This window comes from Pituophis catenifer, unplaced genomic scaffold (genome assembly GCF_029215685.1).
Source record: "Pituophis catenifer annectens isolate HBS135680 unplaced genomic scaffold, rPitCat1.0.hap2 SCAF_6, whole genome shotgun sequence".
Taxonomy (NCBI): domain Eukaryota; kingdom Metazoa; phylum Chordata; class Lepidosauria; order Squamata; family Colubridae; genus Pituophis; species Pituophis catenifer.
Window position 1 is genome coordinate 84,312,204 of NW_027256886.1, and position 21,769 is coordinate 84,333,972.

Sequence of the window (21,769 nt, forward strand, 5' to 3'; positions counted from 1 at the left end):
TGTTTTGAAGCCAGTGACCATCACTGTGGATGACCTTGCCTTCATGAACACGTTAGTACATGTGGGCTAATCTTGGAAGGAATTAAGCAGAAATGCGCCCATTCAAATCTTGGGATGGTAGACCAGCAGTCCCCAAACTTTGCAGCTTGGTGGGGAGAGGGGAAAGAAGAGGAGAAGCATGTGCGCACGGAGATCAACTTCAGGGAGCGGAAGGCTGGTATACAGGCGCATGCATCTGCAGGACAATTTGCGTGAGCGGTGGGCCGGCGTGCACATGCGCATGGGCATGCAAAAGCTCGAGCTGCATACACATATGCACGCGATACCCTCGCACAAGTGCTGTGCACGTACGCATGAATGCCAACCTGCCACTCACATAGCCCAGTTCCAAATAGACCATGGCCCAGTAGTGAGGCCATGGCCCAGGGTTTGGGCACCCCTTGTGGTAGACTACATGTAATCCTCGACTTACAACCCCACAATGGAGCCGAAGATTTCCATTGCTAAGCAAGACAGTTGTTAAGTGAATTTTGCCCCATTTTATAACCTTTCTTGCCATGGTTGTTATGTGAATCACTGCAGTCAAGATAGTCGCAGGGTTGTGAAGCGAATCTGGATTCTCTGTTGACTTTACTGGTCAGAAAGTCACAAAAGGGGATCCCGTACCCCAGGGACACTGCAACTGTCAGAAGTATGAGTGAGTTGCCAAGCATCTGAATTTGGTCAGGTGATGTTGCAATGGTCGTAAGTGTGAAAAATGATCATAAGTCACCTTTTCAGTGCTGTTGTAACTTTGAATAGTCACTAAACGAATATTTGTAAGTTGGGGACTACTTGAAAAAGGAAATCTAGGTTAGGGCTTCAAGTTAGACTAGGAAGCGGGAAGAAAATTCCCATAAAGCGGACACAATGGCAAACCATCTCCATATTCTGCCAAGAATCGACGTAGGTGTCTCCAAGAAGACTTCAGAGCTAAGAATTCCATGGAATTAAAAATATGTGAAAAAACCCTCCTGGGACACTCCATCCTGTTTCTTTATCTCACCCCCCCCTTTTTTTTTTGCAAAATCATTTTCACTTACCTGTAAAAATAAAAAAAAAATCCAGTCTATCACCCAGTGAATAGTTTTTATTTTGTATTATTTTTGTTTCAAATGTTTTATTCAGTTTATCAGGATATAAAATATAAAAGAAAATGAACAGATTGGGAAAATGGGAGAGGAAAAAGGAAATGGAAGGGAAGGGAAGAGAAAGCAGTATAGTATAGTATAGTATAGTATAGTATAGTATAGTATAGTATAGTATAGTATAGTATAGTATAGTATAGTATAGTATAGTATAGTATAGTATAGTATAGTATAGTATAGTATAGTATAGTATAGTAATTAGTATTAGTATTAGTATAGTATAGTATAGTATAGTATAGTATAGTATAGTATAGTATAGTATAGTATAGTATAGTATAGTATACTAGTCTATTCTAGTCTAGTCTAATCTAGTCTATTTCTTTCATCCTGAGCCACGGTGGCGCAGTGGTTAGAGTGCAGTACTGCAGGCTATTCCTGCTGACTGCCAGCTGCCTGCAATTTGGCAGATCGAATCTCATGAGGCTCAAGATTAACTCAGCCTTCCATCCTTCCGAGGGTAAAAGGAGGATCCAGATTGTTGGGGGCAATAGGCTGACTCTGTAAACCGCTTAGAGAGGGCTGTAAAAGCACTGTGATGCGGTATATAAATCTAAGTGCTATTGCTATTTATTGCCACTTTGAATGTACATTAATCGGCATTAAAATGAAATTTAGTTGCATACAGCTCTCAAAGGGTCACCACCTCCAATATACACTACATAACCATGACAAAATAAATAAATAAATACAAAATTATACATGCACCCACATATATTATACGACAGAGGAAAAAATGTAGAGTATAGATGGAAAAAGAAAGAAAAACGTTGACCCTTTTTAGCGCAGTAAAACAGAATAAATAGCATTGTGGCCTGAACTTTTTACTGTTACATGCTAATCTAGGTTAACCATTTCTATAATAACAAGCTATCTTATCAGCAAAACCCCCATTTTCATTTTTTTTCCTTTCTTTTTTCCATCTCAAGCCCCACATCAAAAACACCCGGTGAAGATTTTACGACATGCCCGAGATCTCGAGCTGCCTTCTGCACCGACTGACAGACTGTCAAATTAGGGGTAAATCCTGACAGTTTCATGACATGTCGTTTTGTGCTCAGAGAAAATGATGCAAGCCTCGTCTCTCCACATCCATCTGTTAGGGCTGTCGGGATTCCCCCCACAACATCCCACTCTGAGATGTTGACACCCTGGTAGGGGAGGAAAGACACCTGCCATTTCCCAAAACAAAACAAAACAGCATTTTACGTGGGACGGGGGTCCATCTTCGTTTGCAATAGTTATTGTGTCTTAATTCTTGTTCGAGGAGGAGTGAAGGTTACTCCTTTGGACTTGAAGGGCGAAACGAACTATTACAGGAAATTGGCTTGCTAAATTGGCCAGCCCACCTTCCTGGCACAGCATGTTGACTTTTATGAAATATTGCATTTGAGGGGAAAATCTCTCTTATTATCAGCAATCTTTACAATGATCTTAGGAGATTGGATGGGAACTAATCAAGGAGAGGAGCAACCTAGAACTAAGGAGAAATTTCCTAACGGTGAGAGCAATCAACCAGTGGAAATGGCTTGCCTTCAGAAGTTGTGGGTGCTCCAACACTGGAGGCTTTTAAGATGAGACTGGACGGCCATTTGTCTGGAATGTTATAGGGACTCCTACTTGTCCAGGGAGTTGGACTAGATGGCCTCCAAAGTCCCTTCCAACTCTGTTATTCTGTGTTCCCCAAATATTTCCGGCTTTGCAGACCGGTGAGAAAAGGGGAGGGGAAGAGAATGAATGGTTCTGCGTGAGCGGCAGGCCAACCCGCCCGCACGCTGTTTCGGTGGCCCTGTTGCAAACAGCTCACGGCCCACTAGTGGGCCCCAGCCCTGAAGTTGGGGACCCCTGTATTATCTCCTCCAGGTTGGTTACATATCTCACCTAACCTGAAGAGACTTGTTAGGTAAGTAGCCAGAGGGTCTTTGGGATGTATGTTAGTGCGCCAACTGCTAAACCCTTCACCCTACGTGAGCAGGGTGTTAAGTGTACCTCCGTGGTGAACCTGTGCACTTAATGTAACTGGGGACTAATGAACATGGAAGATTAAGGCCGCTTCACCAAGGACATCCTGCTTAATGACTCATCTACGGTAAAGGATTTAAGAGCTGTAACATTTACATAATATCCCAATGATCTTTTGTTTACTCATCTAACAAACCTATCCTGATCAGGTAAGGAATATAGACCTCTCCGGAGGAGACACAAGGGGTCCCCCTAACCAACTTGTTCAGACTGAAGAAGCTACTTGGATAAGCAAGGAAACATTTCGAAGCCACAAAAAGTCTAGTTGCCATGACTCAACTTCCAGGCATCGGAGGAAAAAAAAAAACCTTTTTCCTGTATGAGCCACCTTGAAATCTCAAGAGATCAGGCAGGTTATATATACAGGTAACAATAAATTAAATAAACACCAGAACCTCTGAACAAATTGTAGGACGGCTTTGATGGTCATTGATCTGTTTCAGTTCAGTGGGAAACCATGACTTAACTACGACTGACGGATCTACCGCCCATCTGTTTTACTCCTATTGTTCAATACTTGCTAACTTTCATCCAATGCAGCCGAGTATTTTATTTATATGATAAGCTTCTATGACAAACACGGTTGTGTTTATAAGGATGGGCGAGCGGGAAGGTTTTCTCTTTGGAAAGCTTCTAAGGCTGTGATGGCGAACTTATGGTACAGGTGCCGGGAGTGCCATGCAGAACCATCTCTCCGGGCAGGTGAGCCGTCGCCTGTTGATCTTCTGGGTTCTGGGGCGCCAGCCAGCTGGTCTTCAGGCATGCAGGAATGCCGGAAACCGGAAGAGCATCTGCCTGGTGCGCATGCACGCACCGGGCGGCTGCTCTTCCGGTTTCCAGCTCACACGTGCGCACCGTCTACCTGGTCGTCCAGTTTCTGGCACACATGCACGCGCGAAGACCAGCTGGCCAGTGTGCATGTGCACGTCGGAAACCAGAAGATCATCTTCCTGGTGCATGCATGCGCACCTGCTCTTCCGGTTTCCAGCGCTCCCACACACGTGAAGACCAGCGGGCTGGAACCTGGAAGAGCATGTGCGCCAGAAACCGGAAGACCAGGAGGCCAGTGTGCATGCATGCTGGAAACCGGAAGAGCAGCCGCCCGGTGCACGTCGAAAAGGTTCACCAACACTATTCTAAGGGTGAAATCATAGCAAAGAAATTCCAGCTCACCTGAGTACAATTGGCTAGTATTTCTGCGCTACCTCAGCTCAATGGCGATCTTGTGATCTTCTAAAGAAAAAGAAAATGGCACTGGTGGGTTTTTTAATGCATCACCTAAATTTGCTTTAAGCTATCATTTAACTAAAAGAGCCCTGGTGGCGCAGCAGTCTAAAGCACTGTTATTAACATCAGCTGCCTGCAATTCCTGCAAGTTCAATTCTCACCAGGCTCAAGGTTGACTCAGCCTTCCATCCTTTCTAAGGTAGGTAAAATGAGGACCCAGATTGTAGGGGCAATAAGCTGACTTTGTATAAATATACAAAATATGAAGGCTATTGCTTAACACTTTGTAAGCCGTCCTGAGTCTCCGGAGAAGGGCGGCATATAAATAAATAAATTAAAAAAACCCTACAGCTCATAAACGCAAATAGCTAGATTCGTACACTGGAAACTAAAATTAAAATGTGTTACTAGGGTCTAGCATGCATCTGAGTCCCCGATCACACTATATTTGTCAACTCTGAAGTCTTGAAGGAGAAGCAATAGCAATATTTATTTTAAAATGTTCAGAAAACCTACGATTGAAGGCACTCATCTGAAGGCTCCTCTAATTTTTTTTAAAAAAACATGGCTTATAAAGCATAGCAAGTTCGATGTATGCCAGTTGCCAAGTGTCCAAAGTTTGATCACATGACCATGACCATGGGGATGCTGCAACAGTTGTTAAGTGTGAAAAACAGTAAGTAGAAGGATAGAAGTAGGGGAGAAGAGAGGAAGGAGAGAGAGGAATAGAAGAAAGGGAAAAGGAAAGGAAGAAAGGGAAAGGAAATAAGAGTAGGCGAGAAGGTTAGGAAGGGAGGAGGAGTGGGGGAAAGGAAGGGGCAGTAGAGAAGGGAAAAGAGAGGAGGAAAGAAGAAAGTAGAAAAGGATAGAAGAAGGAAGGGAAGGGAAACAGAGGAGAAGGACTGTTGTAAAAAAAGAGAGATGGAATGGTAGACCCTGAGTATACTCAAATTTATTAGGATGAAGAATGAACTAATATGAAAGTTAAAAAGAGAATATATATGATTAACAATGGATAAGATAAGATAACCAACTGAAATAATGTTAAGAAATTAGGATTTGAGGGCGGATGGTGATACTGTTTATATAATAAATATAGAAGTATTAAGATAAGATAAAAAAGTAGGGAAAAAGAATACTTTGGCAGAAATTGAAATTATGTAAAGTGTATTTGGATATGATAAATTATATAAGATATGGTCAATACTCTGATCATAAAATATGTGTGTGAAAGAAAAAAAACAATAAAAACTTGTTTTTTTTAAAAAAAGTGTGAAAAACGGTCATAAGTCGGGGGCAGGGGGTGGTTTAGTGCCGTTGTAATTTTGAACAGTCACTAAATGAATGGTTGTTAAGTCAGGGACTAACCTGTATATCAAAGCTGCTGTTTACTTTCTTGGAATGATGGACGCCCCTTTTTTTTCTACAGCTCCAGCTTCTACCGTTGAAATTACCTTCTAATCTGTCTACTGGCTCAACTTTCAACGAGTTGAGTTTTTCGAGCAACACTCTTTAAAATCATAGCATCGGCGAAGCATTTCATGTTCCACCAGAAACAAGGAAAAACCCTTTTGGATTGCCTGCAAAAACCATACATCAGTCACTTTCCCAACTAAAATCTAAAATATATTTATGATTCTTTCAGCATAATAACCAAATAAGCATCATCAAAGACAGTTTAAACTGGATAGCCCTTTTTGGATATGATCCATTGCCTTTCAAAGTCCAGAACCAAGCTGGAATATTTTTAGATCTTTGTTCATTAGTCATCCAAGAATTAAGTGCCCCAATCCTTACTGACAGGTGTTATTAGAAAGGCATTGGCAGATAGGTGGGAAACCCTCTTCGGCCATTAACTCTGAAGGCTCCGTTCCTCCTCCAGACTAGACCCATCTAGAAGCAGTGGCTGTGGTCCCACCAGTTTTCCAGAATGTAATCCTCCAAACCAGAACGGCTTTGGTGTTTTAGAGGCCCGTTTGGCTTCCGCGCGTCGCTTCTCATTCGGCTTCTGCACGTCGCTGCTTCTTACTCTTTTTCAGAAGAGCCCTTCAGGCTCGACTTCCGTCTCTTCTTCTCCTTCTGTCCGATAATACGGAAAAGTTTCTTCCTGGCTTCCTTCTGCCTCTTCAGCTTCGCTTCTTCCTCTTTCTCTTTCTCTTTCTGGTGCACTCTAACCTGCTGGCGGTGCTGCACCTTGTTCTTCTGCGCCTTGTGGTTGTGTACCGTGCCCAGAGCCGAGAGAAGCGCTGCGACCTTAACACAAGAAGAGTACACAATGTTGGAGCGACCCGAGCCCAAAGTTGGAAAACACAACCCAAAAGGAATCCAAGACACAACACGACCACATGTTGGGGTTTAAATTGTAGCAATTATCAACTCCGTATCTTTAGTATCTAGCATTAGCAAAGAAGCTGCCTACACCTCTTTCAAAGGTCTCAGAAAGGCTGGCTTAATTCCTTTTATTGTACCCACAATCACCAAAGTAATTGCTATGATTAACTCAGGCGTTAAAATACATTTTTTTCTTGATCCTTGGATCAGGAAACTATTAAAAGGTAACACGAACGATGCCTGCTGAGGGCTGCTAAATCTGTATTTAACTACCTACCGTTCTGTCCGATAAAAAGTCATTTCATCCCACACTGGAAAGCTACTCAAAGCAATAAATCTTGTCGCTGTATTTACTACCTGTAGACACTGATAAAAGAGTTCATCAGAGCTGGCAGAGTACCTGGGGCACATTGCACGGATTTTAAAAAAGCATTTACAGCTAGGGCAGAGTTTACAACCAGAGTAGGACACAACTTGGGAGTTGGTGCAGTTGCTATTTCAAGCCTCGAAAAAGCAAGGAAGCTTCTTAAGAAGAAAACCTCCCCTAAAAGTTTGAAGGGTTGTGTAAATACAATAGTCCTGGATGTACAGCCACAATTCAGCCTAAAATTCATGTCGCTAAGCGAGACATTTGTTAATGTGAGTTGTGCCCTATTTTACATCCTTTCTGGCCACAGTGATTAAGTGAATCACTGCAGGTGTTCAGACAGTAACACGGGTTGTTAAGTGTGTCTGGCTTCCCCCGTTGACTTTGTTTGTCAGAAGGTCACAAAAGGGGATCGTGTGGACCCCCGGGGGACACTGCAACCATCATAACTATGAGTCAGTTGCCAAGAATTTGAATTTTTATCGTGCAACCATGGGGATGCTGCAAGGATCATTAAGTATGGGAAATGTCCCTTTCTTTTTTTTTTCAGTGCTGCTGTAACTATGAACTGTTACTAAGTGAACTGTGTCAGTGTATAAGAAATTACGAGCTGGGATAGCCATAACAAGTCAGCCAATGGGAACTGTTTGGTGACTAAGAAACAGCATCTTTTGTGAACCATGTGAGATGGCTCGGAGCACTTAGCTTAACTGGTCTGTATAAATATAAGTTCTGTGCTTATAGATTCTAGTGCTTCTGATTCTGAGTTCTGCTTCTAACTTCTTGTCCTTGTCCTTGCTACTGTGTTGAAAGAGCTGCATGGGTATTGTATACACGCATCATGTTTGTATATAAAGAGGTTTCTTCTATAAATCAATCCTGCTGAATTATTTACTTGTGTGCTGGATGAAAGCTGCAAACTCTAATATACTGGTGTAAGTCAAGGATCACCTGCACGTAACACAGGTCTTCTTCCAATTGTGCTTAGTGGAATGTGGACCAAGGATGTGAATCAGGATGAAGCTGTGTAGGATCAAATCCACCTCTAAAAGGAGCCCATGGCAAATCTTCCGTCAATTTTACTGGGACAGCATCTTTATAATGCCCACTGTGATGCCTACAACTATTCTGGGTGAAATTGATGATGAGGAGGAGAGCTGCTATGAAGGCCGTAAAAGATCTCACCTTCCTTTCATGCGGTTCCCTGATGACAGCTGGTCTCCACTGATCCTTGGTGACTTTCTTTTTCCTTTCTTGGAACTTGGGCTTATTCTTAAACGGCAAGGCTTTCTGAAGAGCTTTGGGAATATGCAGCTTGTTGAAATGTTTCTTCACCCGCGTTATTGGCTAAGAAAGGTGGGGGGAGAAAGGAACGGTCAAAGAATTGTTTTTCGGGACCATGCAAAGTATTTCATTTGGAATTGTTTCGCACACATTTGGCGGAATGTCCTTCTTTGAGCAAAACCCCCCAAAACAAAACAGACTCTTTGTTTCAAGCTGCAAGTGCTTTCAGGAATGATGTACAGTAAGTGGAATATTTCATATTTGAAATGCAAATAGTTGCACAATTACACACACACACACACACACACGACCAGTTTAGGGCAAACATTTTGCATTCCCTTGCTGCTTTGTTGTGCGCTACTTTCGGTGAGCTCACTTCATTTTGCACTGAAAAAATTGACCGCCAGTACCAATAACAGTTTCTTTATTTAATTGACCAACCGGCAATCTGCAGTCTACACGCAATCTCTAAAATAATTTCTGTGGGCCCCAGCCGATTCAAATCATTCCACCAAAAATTCAGTAGTCCATAAATAAAAATAATTATTGAAGTCTTGGAACATGCTTAAAAGTTTAAAACAAATTTCTAACATACCCTGTAACAGCAAAATTCTGCCCCTTCCTTTAATGCCTCTTTCTACTATTATGCCATCCAGTGTCCTTCTCGGATTTGTTTATTCATCCAAGAAAGACTCTGGAGCCTGGGGAGGGCGAAAAATAGGCCTACTGGGCCCACTATGCCATTGCGTGCCAAAAGCAGGGGAAGTACGGGAGGTCACACGCGCATTGAATTATGGGCGTCGGCACTGACCTAATCTATCTATCTATCTATCTATCTATCTATCTATCTATCTATCTATCTATCTATCTATCCATCCATCCATCCATCCATCCATCCATCCATCCGCCCACCCACCCACCCACCCACCCACCCATCGTTGTATCTCTCTATCGATTGATCAATCTTTTTAATCACCTTATCTCTCTAATCACCTTATGTGTGTCTCTCTCTCTTGCCAGCTAGCTGGCCGGCCGGCCAACCAGCCAACCATCTTTCTCTCAATAAAATGAAGAAAGAGACCCCCATCCAGAATCCCTACAGTGAACAGATGCCCAAACTAAAATTAGATTTCTCAACTCAGAGTCTCCCTACCCACGTGGCAGAAACAGTGCAAGATTCTTGGAAGGGGCCCAGTATCTAAACCGCAGCACCGGAGACAAAATCAGTTTTTGAAAAACCCTGCCACACAAACACATCACACAGAACGTCCTACCTTATAGAGGGAGTCCTTGTTTTGCTTCAGCCTGATACCCTTCTCGTGTCTCAACTGGCCCGTGGTCTTCATTCCTACCCAAGAGGATTTCTCACCCGGAGGCTTCAGTAAAGAGGTGACCGGATTATAGAAGGCAGGGGTAGATACAGGATACCATGTTCGCATGAATACGATATCTGAGGAAAAGAGAAAATGGGGAATTTTTTTTTAAAATTGATTTTCCTCTTCATTGCTCACAGATTTGGGAAATATCTGGATTTTACAACTGCGTGTCAGGGTTCCAAGTAATACCCCCAACGAAAGAAAACTCTGACGCTTGAGTTTCCTCAAAGTACATTTTCTTAGAGATGTCATATTGGCACATCTGGGAAAACCTGAATCTGAAGGTTTCCAGGTTTTCCCCACCCAAAGAAAAGTCCAAGTCCCTGCCCAGCACCCACAAGTCCATCACATGGTCCAATCAAAGCACCATCCCAACTGGAGATGCCTCCCAATCCCAGTCTTCCAGGTGCAGGACAAGATGTTGATTCTTTGAGAAAGGAATGTTATTATGACTATATATCACCCATGCTCCACACAATTCTCCTCTCCCATTTTCTCACAGTAGTAAACGTGGCAAGTCTGAAGGCCTAATGCAAAAGATGGCTTCCAGGCCTGACACTGCTATCAATTGATGTCACGTTTTTACCTGGATCTCGTTTCTCCTTGGGAATTAGTGGCACAATTTTAAACTTTAAGTTTAAAACTGTACTGAGCTATATATATCATGCCCCAACACTGCTGATGTTGATATAGACCTAGGTAGTCCTCGACTTACAACAGTTCATTTAGTGACCGTTCAAAGTTACGGACAGCATTGAAAAATTGTGACTTACAACTTTGAAACAAGTGACTTTAGGACCGTGGTTTCACACTCACAACCGTTGCAGCATTCCCCCATGGTCACGTGATTAAAATTCAGATGCTTGGCATGTGGTTCATATTTATGACGGTCGCGGTGTCCGGGAGGGTCATAGGATCCCCCTTTTGCAACCTCCTGACAAGCCAAGTCGACTGGGAAGCCTGGATTCACTTAACAACGGTGTCGCTAATTTAATAAAAGCAACGATTTGCTTAACCACTGTGGCAAGAAAGGTCGCAAAAATGGAGCAAACTTACTTAACAAATGTTTCACTTAGCGACATAAATTTCCGGTCCCCAATTGTGGTCCTAAGACGAGGACTACCTGGATTTCCAATAAGCACTGGATCTTTACTTCCTGTTAATGGGCCCCCTCCCCTCCTAAACTCCCAAAAGAAAGCAACAAACATGTTTAAAACCACTACATTTTTTACGATAGGGAAGAGCCCTATGTATTTGGGAGCAAGTTTCTTGCAAGTTTCCTTCCTTCCTTCCTTCCTCCCTCCCTCCCTCCCTTCTTTCTTTCTCTCTCCCTCCCTCCTTCCTTCTCTTTCTCTCTCTCCCTCCCTCCCTCCTTCCCTTCCTTCCTTCCCTTTCTTTCTCCCTCCCTCCCTCCCTCCTTCCCTTCCTTCTTTCTCTTTCTTTCGCCCTCCCTCCCTTCCTATTCTCTCTCTCTCTCTCTCTCTCTCTCTCTCTCTCTCTCTCTCTCTCTCCCTCACCCTCCCTCCCTTCCTTTTTTCCCTTCCTCCCTCCCTCTCTCTCCAGCCGAAAACTAATTCAGCTCCCTGTTTGGAGATCTGGACATAAAATTGCCTGAGCTAAACCACGGCTTCACAGTTCTTGTATTCTCAGATTGGTGAAGGATGCCTCGTCACAGCTGCTTACTCTCCGTCTTCCCAATTCCCCCATCACAGATGTGTTCCAACCCCAGAACTGATCTTCCTCCTGACTCCGATCAGTCAATTTCAGACGTGCAAAACTGCAAAAGCCAACTTACCACTCATCAGCAACTTGTCTTCAAAAGTTGCTCGGAAGGCCCCCTCTGGGGTCCTGAGGGCTTTCTTAATCTGTCCTCGGATGCCGCTCACCGTACGGATGGCTGCCCCCTCAAACCTAGCCACTTCCAGCACCGAGTTAAACATCCCCTGCGTGGCATGGAAGAACATCTCTATTTATGGTGTATCAGGATTAACAATAAATAGCAATAGCACTTAGACTTATATACTGCTTTACAGTGCTTTACAGCTCTCTCTAAGTGGTTTACAGAGTCAGCCTGTTGTCCCCCAACAATCTGGGGCCTCATTTTACAGACCTCGGAAGGATGGAAGGCTGAGTCAACCTTGAGCCGGTCAGAATTGAACTCTTGGCAGTGGGGAGAGTCTGATAGATAGATAGATAGATAGATAGATAGATAGATAGATGGATGGATGGATGGATGGATGGATGGATGGATGGATGGATGGAAGGAAGGAAGGAAGGAAGGAAGGAAGGAAGGAAGGAAGGAAAGAAAGAAAGAAAGAAAGAAAGAAAGAAAGAAAGAAAGAAAGAAAGAAAGAAAGAAAGAAAGAAAGATCCTAAAGGACAACCTTCTGAAATAAAGGATCAGCATTTACAAGAAAGGAAATAGGGTCACTATTTATTTATTTATTTATTTATTTATTTATTTATTTATTTATTTATTTATTTATTTATTTATTTATTTATTTGATTTATATGCAAGAGGCTGACTCTGTAAACTGCTTAGAGAGGGCTGTAAATTACAGCCCTCTCTGAGGGGTTTACAGAGTCAGCATAATTACCCCCAACAATTTGGGTCCTTATTTTACCAACCTCGGAAGGATGGAAGGCTGAGTCAACCTTGAGCCTGGTGAGATTTAATCTGCCAAATTGCAGGCAGCCGGCAGGCAGCAGAAGTAGCCTGTACTGAATTCTAACCACTGCGCCACTGTGGCTCAATGTCAAAGAACCAATGTTTCTTCTAATTCACTTTCCTCTGTTACTTATTAAGAAGCGTGCTTTTTTTCTGTTTTTAAATCAACAGAGGTATCTTTGAGACAGCCATTTCTGCCACAAATGAAGACAGGCATGTCTCTAATAAACCGCAAATGTACCCAAATTTACTTTGGTCTTTTTTAAATTCGTTGCATTAAACACCACACCAAGATAAATTTTAACTTTGAACTCATACCCAGTCTCCTGAGGTGGGTAGCCACAATAAATTTAAATAAATAAAGCTGAACAACACATGACTTACAAAGACCAAACGGCAAAAATTTTCTGCTCAAACTCATACCTTAATGAAAGCTGTATTCTTGAAAATTTTGAAAGGGAAACCGATCAACTTTAATTTCTTCACGATCCTTATGGACTTATCCAAGTCCAGCACAACTCCAGTAGCAGCTATCCGAAAATCAGCCTGAAATAACAAACGTCCATTTATGATGAATGAAGTTCTTTTTATGAAAAGTCTATGGATTTTGATTTAGTTTACTTTCCCTGCATCTCTGTGGAGATTCTCTGTCATCCAGATCATGGTTGTCCCAAAGGTGCTTTTTTTTTAATTTCAAGAGGCAACTTGACTTTCTTGGTTTTCCCTTGAAGTCGTTTCACTTCTCATCCCGGAAGCTTCTTCAGTTCTGACTGAATGGTGAAGGATGGAAGGATTTAGATGCCTTGCAGTCATCTGGTCGCTAGCACTCTCTCTGAGAGCTGTTGAGGCTACTTGGAGGTTTTTCTAGGAATGTAACCCCATCCATCCTCCGCCATTCAGTCAGAAGAGAAGAAGCTTCTTGGAGGAGAAGCGAAACGTCTTCAAGGAAAAACAAAGGAAGTCCAGTTGCCTCTTGAAAGAAAGCACTTTTGGGCAGGGGTGGGCTTCAAAAATTTTAGCAAGGGGTTCTCGGCCCAGTTGCTGGGTGGGCATGGCCATGGTGGGCGTGGCCTAGTCAGCCTCCTGCACTACAGGGGGGGCGGCATTTTTGCCCTCCCCGGGCTCCGGAGGCTCTCCTTGAGCCTCTGGGAGGGCGAAAATGGCCTCCCCAGGCTCTGGAGGCCAGAAACAAGCCCGAACATTTGGTAGGCCCATTTTCGTTTTTTAATTTGATTTATATGCCGCCCTTCTCCGGAGACTCAGGGCGGCTTACAATGCGTTAAGCAATAGCCTTCATACTTTTGTATATTTATACAAAGTCAGCTTATTGCCCCCACAAGCTGGATCCTCAATTTACCTACCTTAGAAAGGATGGAAGGCTGAGTCGACCTTGAGCCTGGTGAGATTCGAACTTACAGTAATTGCAGACAGCTGGTGTTAATCACAATGCTATCAGTCTGCTGAGCCACCAGGCCCTCCTCTTCGACCTTCCCGAGCCTCCACACGCGCTCTGCACTTACCTGCATCCAAAATGGGCCACGTGGGGATTCCTGGGAGGGGAGGGGTGGGCGGGGCCAGCCAGGAGTGGGATTTGGGGGTTCTCTGAACTGCACAGAATCTTAGCTAGAGGTTCTCGCGAACCCTCAGGAGCCCAACCCTGCTTTTGAGACTTTCTTTCCCTGTGTCACACTAGAGCAATTTATTTGAGACGACCTAGAAACCTGACACCCTGCATGGAAACTCTTTGAGGGGAAAAATATTTTTATAGGAATTTTTTAAAAAAATCAGTATGGACCAGGGCTTAGTAAAACAACTTGAATATCTTCTTCTCAATGTTATCTCCGTGAGTGGAGCCATTTATTAGAACTTCCAACTGCCAAAGGTGAAACTGTTTGGGTTCATCTTCAACAGGGCACTTCACAAATAATAAAGCAATCGTAAGAAAGAGATAGGAAACCTATCCCTGCTAATGTACTTACCGTTGTACCACTCACAGATTGGACGGCCAAACACCCGGTCCCTTGTGGAGTGATGGGTCCTATAAAGAAGGTGGAATGAAATCATCAATCAATGATTTAACAGTGTGCCTTTATCTGTTTGTATATAATGTTTGTTTATAATGAAAACCTCCTACACTACCACCTCTTACAATACTAAACAACACAGTATCTAACAGTAGAGTCTTTCAAGTTTCTAGGTTCTATCATATCTCAAGACTTAAAATGGACACCTAACATCAAAAACGTCATCAAAACAGCACAACAAAGAATGTTCTTTCTGCACCAACTCAGAAAGCTCAAACTGCCCAAGGAGCTGCTGATTCAGTTCTACAGAGGAATAATTGAGTTTGTCATCTGCACTTCTATAACCGTCTGGTTTGGTTCTGCAACCCAACAAGACAGACACAGACTTCAACAGATAATTAGAACTGCAGAAAAAGCAATTGCTACCAACCTGCCTTCCATTGAGGACCTGTATACTACATGAGTCAAAAAGAGGGCTATCTACAGACCCCTCACATCCTGGACATAAATTGTTTCAACTCCTACCTTCAAAACGACACTATAGAGCACTGCACACCAGAATAACTAGACACAAGAACATTTTTTCCCTGAATGCCATCACTCTGCTAAACAAATAACACCCTCAACATTGTCAAATAATTTACTAAGACTGAATTACTATTATTCTTCTCTTCCTTACTAGTATCTATCTCTTCCCTCATATTATTATAACTATGTGCTTGTATATTTCAATTTATATTCAATTCAATTTATATTGTTTTTACTTGTTTCCTAGTATGATAGTAAACTTGACTATCACTAAGTGTTTTATCTTTTTATTCTTGATGAATGTATTTTATTCTCCTTATGTACACTGAAAGCATATACACCAAAGACAAATTCCTTGTTTGTCCAATCACACTTGGTCAATAAAGAATTCCATTCTATAAAGAATTCTATTATTCATGCCTTCCCTTAAGACAGGGGTTAAGGTGCTGTGGCTCCGTCAGGTGATCCCAACACTGGCTGGCCCCGCCCCTCGCTCTCCCCTCCCAGTCACTTCTCGCCTGGCCTGACAAGGTAAGGGCAATGGCGGGGGATGGATAAGCGGCCAGGGCAGAGACAGGGAAATACAGAGAGAGGGGGAGGGAGGGGGGAGAGAGGGAGGGAGGGAAGAGAGAGAGATGTCAAAAGGATTTTGTGGTTCCAGTGTTTTTTAACAACTGGTTCTCTGCCCTAATGACCAGCTGGGTAGGTGGGGCTGGGGGGGGGGGTCATGTGACTGGTGGAAGTGAGTGACATCGATTTGGCCACACCCATCCAGGTTTTGTGGCTCCCAGTGTTTTCTTTTCTGTGGGAAACGGGTCCAAATTGCTCTTTGAGTATTTAAGGTTGCAGACCCCTGCCTTATGAGATGATAAAAATAAATGTGTACAAGAAGAATGGCTACAGAATGCAGCGAAATCTTTTCTAAGGTGAGCTCCAGTCCCTGATAATGTATCCTTCTACAGGGAGTCCTTGATTAGCAGCAGTTCATTTAATGACGGTCCCAAGTTACCACCGAAAAAAGGGACTTAACAGCTGCTTTTCAGTTACGACCTTCGCTGTGTCTCCGTGATCATGTGATTCAAATTCAGACGCTTGGCAACTGGCTCATACTTATGACAGTTGCTGTGTCCCAAGGTCGTGTGATCCCCTTCTTGACCAGCCAAGACAAGAGGGAAGCCAGATTCACTTAACAACTGGGAAGTGATCCACTTAACAATCGTGGCAAGAAAGGTCAACGTTACAATGGGGCAAAATTTACTAAACAAATGTCTCCCTTTGCTCCATTGTGGTCGTTAGGTGGAGGACTGCCTGTGGTTTCCTTGGCAACAGTCTAGACAAGTGTCTCTCAACCTTGATGGCTTTAAGATGAGTGGACTCACCTTCCATGCTGGCTATGGAATTATGGGAGTTGAAGTCCACGTATCTTGAAGCTGCCGAGGTTGAGAAACACTGACCTAGAAGGTGCTTGCCGCTGCCTCATTTCTCCATAATGATTTTTGATTTTTCAGTCTTAGCTGAGAGCCCTCAAATGTCTGACAGCCTCGGTTCCAAATCCTAATCAGGCCTGATCTTCCTTAGTTTTTTAAAGTCACCCAGCCAAGCATGAAGGGAGACCACATTTGAAAATGGGAAAAAAAAGAAAGAAAGAGGAATGACCCAGTTCATTAAGGTGAACATTCACAGGGGGTGCTCCTCTGTCCTGGTCCTGTTAGATCTCTCAGCGGCTTTTGATACCATCGACCATGGTATCATGCTGCACCGGTTGGAAGAGTTAGGGGTGGGAGGCACTGTGTTGCGGTGGTTCTCCTCCTTTCTCTCTGACCGGTCGCAGTCTGTGTTGACAGGGGGACAGAGGTCAACCCCGAGGCCCCTCATATGTGGGGTGCCGCAAGGGTCAGTCCTCTCGCCTCTCCTGTTCAACATTTATGTGAAGCCGCTGGGCGAGATCATCCGTGGTTTCGGGGTGGAGTACCATCATTATGCTGACGACACCCAGCTGTACATCTCCACCCCGGATCACCCCAATGATGCCCTTGAAGTGATGTCCCGGTGCCTGGAGGCCGTACGGATCTGGATGGGGAGGAACAGGCTCAGGCTCAACCCATCCAAGACGTCCCGATATAGTCAGTTGATGCCATCACTGACTATTGGGGGCGAATCATTGGCCCCCACGGAGAGGGCTCGCAACTTGGGCGTCCTCCTGGATTCACGGCTGTCTTTAGAAGAGCACTTGATGGCCGTGACCGGGAGGATTTTTCATCAGGTTCGCCTGATTCGCCAGTTGCGCCCCTTTCTGGATCGGGACTCATTACGCACGGTCACTCATGCCCTCGTCACCTCCCGCCTGGACTATTGTAATGCTCTCTACATGGGGCTCCCCTTGAGGAGCACCCGGAGGCTCCAACTGGCGCAGAGTGCGGCCGCGCGGGTGGTAATGGGAGCGACATGGCGCTCCCATGTGACACCTCTCCTGCGCGAGCTGCACTGGCTCCCGGTGATCTTCCGGGTGCGCTTCAAGGTTTTGGTTACCACCTTTAAAGCGCTCCATGGCTTAGGACCTGGTTATCTACGGGACCGCCTACTACCACCAATAGCCTCCCACCGGCCAGTACGCTCTCATAGAGAGGGACTCCTCCGGGTGCCGTCAGCCAAACAATGTCGGCTGGCGACCCCTAGGGGGAGAGCCTTCTCTGTGGGGGCACCTACCATCTGGAATGGGCTCCCCCCAGAGATACGGAGGATCCCGGATCTGCGCACCTTCCGCCGTGCTGTGAAGACCTTTTTATTCCATCAGGCGGGCTTGGCCTAATCTCTTCCCTTTTTAAATATGTAAATTTTAATCTGTTTTTAAATTATTGGGGTGTTTTAATTTGTCTGGGCCAAAATGATTTAATTTGATTTTATCTGGTTTTTTAAATTTTTTGTATCTATGTTATTTTATTGTTTGGCTGTTCACCGCCCTGAGTCCTTCGGGAGTAGGGCGGTATACAAATCAAATAAAACATAAAAACATAAAACAAACCACCTGATCTAAGGAATGAACCTATAATCAAGATTTACAAACTCTTTAACAGCGTAGCAGATCAAGGCATTCTTTTTTTTCTCTAAGATCGTTTTTTATGTGTATTTTTATGGACTAGATATGATTCTAGGGCTTTTCATGCAGCTCGTGAGCTTGCATTACAGGTATTTCATCTGTCAATTAAAATACATCTTTAATGTATTTGAACACCAGTGATATCGCTTATCTGGGGATGTCATCTGCTTGTTGTTCCCCATCTAAATATCTATTGGCAAGGTGTCCAAACCATTGCCCTTCTGCCACTAGGGCAGCGGTCAGCAACCCCTTATTATTTCTAGTGCTGCATTTTGCTTCGTGTTTCTCCCTCTTTTAAACTTCTCAAAGTTCCCTTCGTTTGGAGCAATATCTAAGTCCTACAAATATATAAACAAACAAGCAAGCCATTTTTATAATTTCTCGCAAATGGCAATGCAGAATTTTCATTTCATTTGACAGAACTAGTTAGAAGTTAGAATCAGGGCAACCCCTTGCCTCCAGAGGTGGTGGGTGCTCCATCACTGGAGGTCTTTAAGCAGAAACCGGACAGCCACTTGTCTGGAATGGTATAGGGTCCCCTCCTTGAGCAGGCGATTGGACTAGAAGACCTTCCAAGTCCCTTCCAGCTCTATTCTGATTGGAAGTCCTACACAGTGTCTCCTCCCGCATTTGTAAGTTGTGACGTTAGCTCTTACCCCAGAAAGTTACTCCGCAGTGCATGTGTTGTGGTGTATACTTAAGCAGTCTGTGACGACCGTTGTGGTCTTCTATGTAATACACAGGAATTGTCTGGAACCGCCTCCAGCCTAGAGACAGAATCAGTGGATCGCGGGTTTTAAGGATCTTCTTGTACCAGCGATGCTTCTTCAACCGCATCTAAAAAAACCCCCAAAGAATAATTTCATTTCGGAAGCCATTTCAACAACCCTACCTCCTCTTGGTTGAGAACAAAGTTTTCAGTTGCATAATATTAAAGTATGGAAGACCCAGGGGGCCCTGATTCAAATTAATGTGTCGGAATATGTGTGTGATTGAGCTTTCAAAACCCCCAGGAAATAGACAGCAATTTAACAATAATGCATAGAAGGTCAAGAGGAAACAAAAACACACGTATAGAAAATATAAATATAAATGTATGTACAGTATGTATATAAGTACAGTATGTATGTATGTGTACACACCTTCAGACGAGAGCTACATTCAGGAGCATATGAGAATCTGTACCTGTCACAGAAGGGAGCGTGATGGCCCAGGGGTTAAGAATGCTGAGCTTGTCAGATGGAAAGCTGACAGCCCAGGTTCGAGACCCAAGCATCATGTGACAGGATGAGCTCCCATTCCTTGCCTTAGCTCCTGCCCAGCTAGCAATTCGAAAGCATGCAAGTGTGAGTAGATAAATAGTACCACTTCGGTGGGAAGGCGCCGTGAGCCTCAGTGTATGGTCATGCTGACCACATGAACGCAATAGCAATAGCACTTAGACTTATCTACTGCTTCATAGTGCTTTACAGGTGTCTCTAAGCAGTTTACAGAGTCAGCCTATTGCACCCAGCAATCTGGGTCCTTATTTTAACCACCTCGGAAGGATGGAAGGCTGAGTCAACCTTCAGCTGGTCAGGTTCAAACTCCTGGCAGTGGGCAGAGTTTGCTTGCCAGACTGCATTCTAAGCACTGTGCCATCACATGACACAAAAGCGTTTTCAGACAACACTGGCTCCCTCAGTTAAGAAACGGAGATGAGCACTGCCCTCAAGAGTCGGACATGAGGGACAGGGAAAACTTTTGCCTTATTTTATCTATCCTGGTTAAGAAGCATGCGAGAACATAACATACCTGCACATAGCCCACATTTCCTTCCGTGTTTCCCAGGCCGCCCAGGACAATTGGATAACATGGATCAAAATGCAGCACCAGTTCACATGGGACGTTCTCCAGTTCTATCCGTATATACATCCCCGGTCGAAATCCTTCGTACTGAATTCGGGTTTCATCATCTTGATCTTCAAACTCAAGTCTGTTAATCTGCATTGCGAATATAAGAAGGAACGCAATGCTTTATCGCAATGAGATCCATCAAGACAATTCCACAGCTGATCTTTGGTTCGAGCAGAGCCAATTCTGCTGACTTACGAAACGAGAAGCTGCGCTTCCACAATATGCTAAGTTCTGGTTTATGGTTCGCCTTGTTAAAGTTGTGTGTACCTCTGTGTGTTTTTTTACTGTACCGTTTGGTTACCTTGCGAATCAACGCTTCATGACAATCCAGACGTTAATGACATACAATTTATATGTTATGTCAATCATATTTTCTTTATCTGATGGCACAGGAGAATGGACGTGTCTTAGTCACAGAACACCCTTGCACTTTTCACTGAGGAATTATGGAGAAGGCAGAGTCAGCCCTTCCAGGTAGGCCAGGTCAAGAAACAGAGTCCATAAGAATTACTGGAATTCAATTTACATGTGTTAAAATAACCCTTCCCTTCCTTCCTAGAAGTGGTTTGCCCTTGTCTCCTGAGAGTATGACTAGCCCAAGGCCAACCTAAGCAATAGCAATAGCACTTAAGACTTATATACCGCTTTACAGTCGTCTCTAAGTGGTTTACAGAGTCAGTCTCTTGCCCCCAACAATCTGGGTCCTCATTTTACCCACCTCGGAAGGATGGAAGGCTGAGTCAACCTTGAGCTGGTGAGATTTGAGCTGCAGCTAGCAGTCAACTGAAGTAGCCTGCAGTACTGCACTCTATCAGACTACAACTCCCAATCTCCCAGTTTCTAGGCTGGTGCCTTAACACTATACCAAACTGGCCCTCAAATAATAATGCTTCACACCAGTGGCTCTCAACCGTTTCTTCACCAAGGAACTGCTTTAATTGCCTTTTGTGGCCACAGATCCCCCCACCCCACCCCCAAGACTTAACTCAAGTTTTAAATTATAACATTTCTTCAAGACTTTGCAGACCCCTTATGATGACATTACAGTCCCTGCAGGGGTCCGGGGACCACATGTTGAGAGACACTGCATTAAGCTATAATATAGAGCCGTGGTTAGAACACAGTATTGCAGGCAAAGTCTGCCTCACAGTCAGGAGTTCGAACCTGACCGGCTCAAGGTTGATTTAGCCTTCCATCCTTTCCATCCTTTCTGAAGTCAGTAAAACGAGGACCCAGATTGTTGGGGGCATTAGGCTGACTCTGTAAATTGCTTAGAGAGGACCGTGAAGCAGTATAATTCTAAGAGCTATTGCTACTGACTCAGCCTTCCATCTTTCCAAGGTCGTTAAAATGAGGACCCAGATTGTTGAGGGCAATAGGCTGATTCTGTAAACTGCTTAGAGAGGGCCGTGAAGCAGTATAATTCTAAGAGCTATTGCTACTGACTCAGCCTTCCATCTTTCCGAGAACGTTAAAATGAGGACCCAGTTTGTTGGGGGCAAGAGACTGACTCTGTAAACTGCTTAGAGAGGGCCGCAAATAGCAATAGCACTTAGACTTATATCCTTCTTCACAGAGCTTTACAGGCCTCTCTAAGCTCGGAAAGATGGAAGGCTGAATCAACCTTGAGCCTGGTGAGATTTGAACTGCCAAATTGCAGGCAGCCAGCAGTCAGCAGAAGTAGCTTGCAGTACTAACTAGTAGAAACAGAAGTTAGAAATTTGGAAGCATAAGAGAATGATTAATTACATAAGGGAGGTTTATT

The 21,769-nt window shown here is 44.0% G+C and overlaps 1 protein-coding gene across 2 annotated transcripts in view; it reads right to left on the reverse strand.

Annotated features, from left to right (window-relative positions):
- Positions 1-6,040: 6,040 nt before the first annotated feature.
- The window catches only part of BMS1 (BMS1 ribosome biogenesis factor), a 38,408-nt gene continuing 22,679 nt past the window's right edge, over positions 6,041-21,769 (reverse strand). The window contains exons 16-23 of one of the 2 annotated variants that reach the window (XM_070945745.1): positions 19,903-20,091; positions 18,765-18,945; positions 14,439-14,497; positions 12,883-13,005; positions 11,587-11,734; positions 9,690-9,865; positions 8,317-8,478; positions 6,041-6,686 (exon numbers count right to left, since the gene is read on the reverse strand). In XM_070945745.1, the coding sequence (XP_070801846.1) occupies positions 6,459-6,686; positions 8,317-8,478; positions 9,690-9,865; positions 11,587-11,734; positions 12,883-13,005; positions 14,439-14,497; positions 18,765-18,945; positions 19,903-20,091 (1,266 nt within the window). In that variant the 3' untranslated portion in view covers positions 6,041-6,458. The remainder of the gene's footprint in view (positions 6,687-8,316; positions 8,479-9,689; positions 9,866-11,586; positions 11,735-12,882; positions 13,006-14,438; positions 14,498-18,764; positions 18,946-19,902; positions 20,092-21,769) is intronic. The other variant, XM_070945746.1, reaches the window with a different exon arrangement.